The sequence below is a fragment of the Dreissena polymorpha genome, chromosome 8 (assembly GCF_020536995.1).
Source record: "Dreissena polymorpha isolate Duluth1 chromosome 8, UMN_Dpol_1.0, whole genome shotgun sequence".
Taxonomy (NCBI): domain Eukaryota; kingdom Metazoa; phylum Mollusca; class Bivalvia; order Myida; family Dreissenidae; genus Dreissena; species Dreissena polymorpha.
In genome coordinates, this window is record NC_068362.1 from 3,723,651 (window position 1) to 3,726,157 (window position 2,507).

At 38.3% G+C, this 2,507-nt stretch overlaps 1 protein-coding gene across 1 annotated transcript; it reads right to left on the reverse strand.

Annotated features, from left to right (window-relative positions):
* Positions 1-315: 315 nt before the first annotated feature.
* LOC127842162 (zinc transporter ZIP3-like) lies at positions 316-1,227 on the reverse strand. Its single transcript, XM_052371515.1, has one exon. It carries the CDS (start codon positions 1,225-1,227, stop codon positions 316-318), a length of 912 nt encoding a protein of 303 aa, XP_052227475.1.
* Between the last annotated feature and the right edge of the window lie 1,280 nt (positions 1,228-2,507).

The following is a 2,507-nucleotide window of genomic DNA, read 5'->3' on the forward strand; positions in this document are numbered from 1 at the left end:
GCTGTGTCTAAAAATTACGTTATTTAATGTTAAAAATTCAAAATTACAACTCATTACAACTCATACTTTGTATTAAGCATCAGAGTAATCTAAAAATAGTTTAAAAAATATATAAACGAAAAGTCTGACAAAACTTAGAGTACGCAAACACATAAAACCACACATATATCGTTCTATTTTATAGTTTATCGGATTTAGTCAACAGCAACAGTGGTCAAGTTAATAAAAAGTTGTTCTAACGCCAAAAAGACACGTGCTTCACAACCTTGTGTAGAAAGATCTTAGAAATGCGCATGCGTAGATTATTGATTATCCTTATCCTGCGAGCAAACGAACGCATGCCATACATACAAATCCAACAAAGCTGAACACGATTTTCAGTAGCGTTGCGTTATGTGAACCAAGTTCACGTAACAGGATCTCGAAGAACGTCACGAAAAGGAATGTTCCCGTGGCGATTCCTTGAAGGACGGCCGTTACGGTGTCCCGACCGGTAGCGTCATCGGAGGTGTGTATTGCCTCACCCACAAGAACGCCGATCGGGCTAACAACGGCAAAGTAAAGGACAACGCAAGCGGCTTTCTTAGCAGACGACAACATTTCCACGGACTTAAGACCGATCGTGAAAAAAACGAGGCACTTGTGAGTAGCAATTGCGACCAGAAGTTGCCAAACATCCGAGGCCTCTGTCAACATGCCTATTGCGAGGCCATCGAAAAGCATATGAATTGAAAGAGCTATCATAAGGCCTATTCCCCTTATTGTTGAATGTTTTGTGTCTTTTGTGGTTGTCTCCATGGTATCGTTTGCGGCAGATTGTGCGATTGTCGATTCAGTTTTTGCGTTGCCTGACTTCTTGTAGCCATGGCTGATAAATGCAACGCTCTTGTTGTTCATGGCGGTTCTGTTGGTGGTGAACTTGTCTGTAGGATATTCAGACTTGTCCGATGGTTGGTCGTAACCGGCGTTTTTTATTCCACCACACGGCTGAATGAAAGAATCGTCAATACAAGATTCTTGCTTGTGTTCTTGTTCAGCATGCGCCACGTTTGATGGTTCAACGTTTCTCGGGGAGCAGCAAAAATGTGCAAGATGTTCAACGATTAACATGAAGAAGAATCCAACGCATACTAGCAGTTCCGTGAGTGGATATTCCGTTTTAAAACCATAGTCTTCTAGCGCATCTTCCATGTCCTCGCGCGCTTCCGGTAAAAGGTCCAACATCATAGCCGCGAAAATCACTCCGCCGGAGAAGCAGTTACACCAACTAACGACGCGATTAACGGTACCGGATGTTCCAAATTTTCTGGTCAAACATTTTACCAATAAAATGGAAAGAAATCCGAAAATAGTTGACAGTCCAAACAATATAAACAAACTTGCAATTTTACTTGAATCCATTTTGTTCTCTTTAATTTGATATGCAATTCTTGTTCGACGTTTTATTTTGATTTGTTTTTATCTCGCTTTCGTTTAATTATAGAATCCACGCTCCAAACAGCCGTTTAGCACTTAATTAAACCTTCAGTATTTTAGATTTTGCATTAAAATCAATCACATGATAAATCATTAATGGACGTGTTGTGAAATGAAGGATCCTGTCGCCAATGAAGTCCACAAAGCGTTCCAACTGCATTTTATCTATCCGCTCACTGATTATGAGCAGTCACATGACGAACTATTTTATCTTCCCGTTTTTTCACGTACCAGTCTCCACAATTTTAAAGCTATTCAGGCTTCATGACTTTATCAATATCTCAACTTTCGGCTGATGTAATATATCAAGTCATCATTGTATTGTTGTAATATTCTGCTTTTATAATAACGCTAACTATGAGATTATGTAAAACAGCAAAATAATATTTTACAAAGTGGAGGACAGCAATATGATTTTAAAAATGCTTTAACATGCAGTTATTGTTTGCTCAGACATGAACAATACAATGTTTGATACATAACGGTCATGGGAAATAACTTAAGAATGATTTAACAGGCAATTCCTTTTGAAGTATTATCATAAAAACGTAGTCAGTTCCAGATGCGTGGATGTAGGGATATAAGCGATATGAGGTTGATACCATCGATTAAAAAAGAAAACTTTACACCATACATTTCTTCTATCCATGTACAGCCTTCGAAATAAGAAACATATTCAAATAACATCGCAATGTGAACACATTAATGACACGTTATCTATGGAAAAGAATATGAATACCTCATTTCCGTATATCTTCTCGCTAAAACAAATAAGTGCCACAACAGTTATTTAACTGTTATTTCACATTGCAGGTTTTGTTTCTAAATATAGCCCGCTGTTCGATTAATGTCCATAAATTGGTGCAACGTTATTGGAGCTGTCACGGAGTGATCATGAACATGTGAAATGGTAAAGTAAACTTCACGTTTCATTTGTTGGAAAGTTTGCCGTTGGCGATAATCACGGGCGTATCATTCCTATTTATTGGTAAATTATGAACCAGGTGTCCCGTGAAGTTTGCAAGAAAGTG

Coding starts and splice junctions, on each gene's coding strand:
- LOC127842162 (XM_052371515.1), bottom strand. CDS start 1,227: ATGATGTTGGACCTTTTACCGGAAGCGCGCGAGGACATGGAAGATGCG.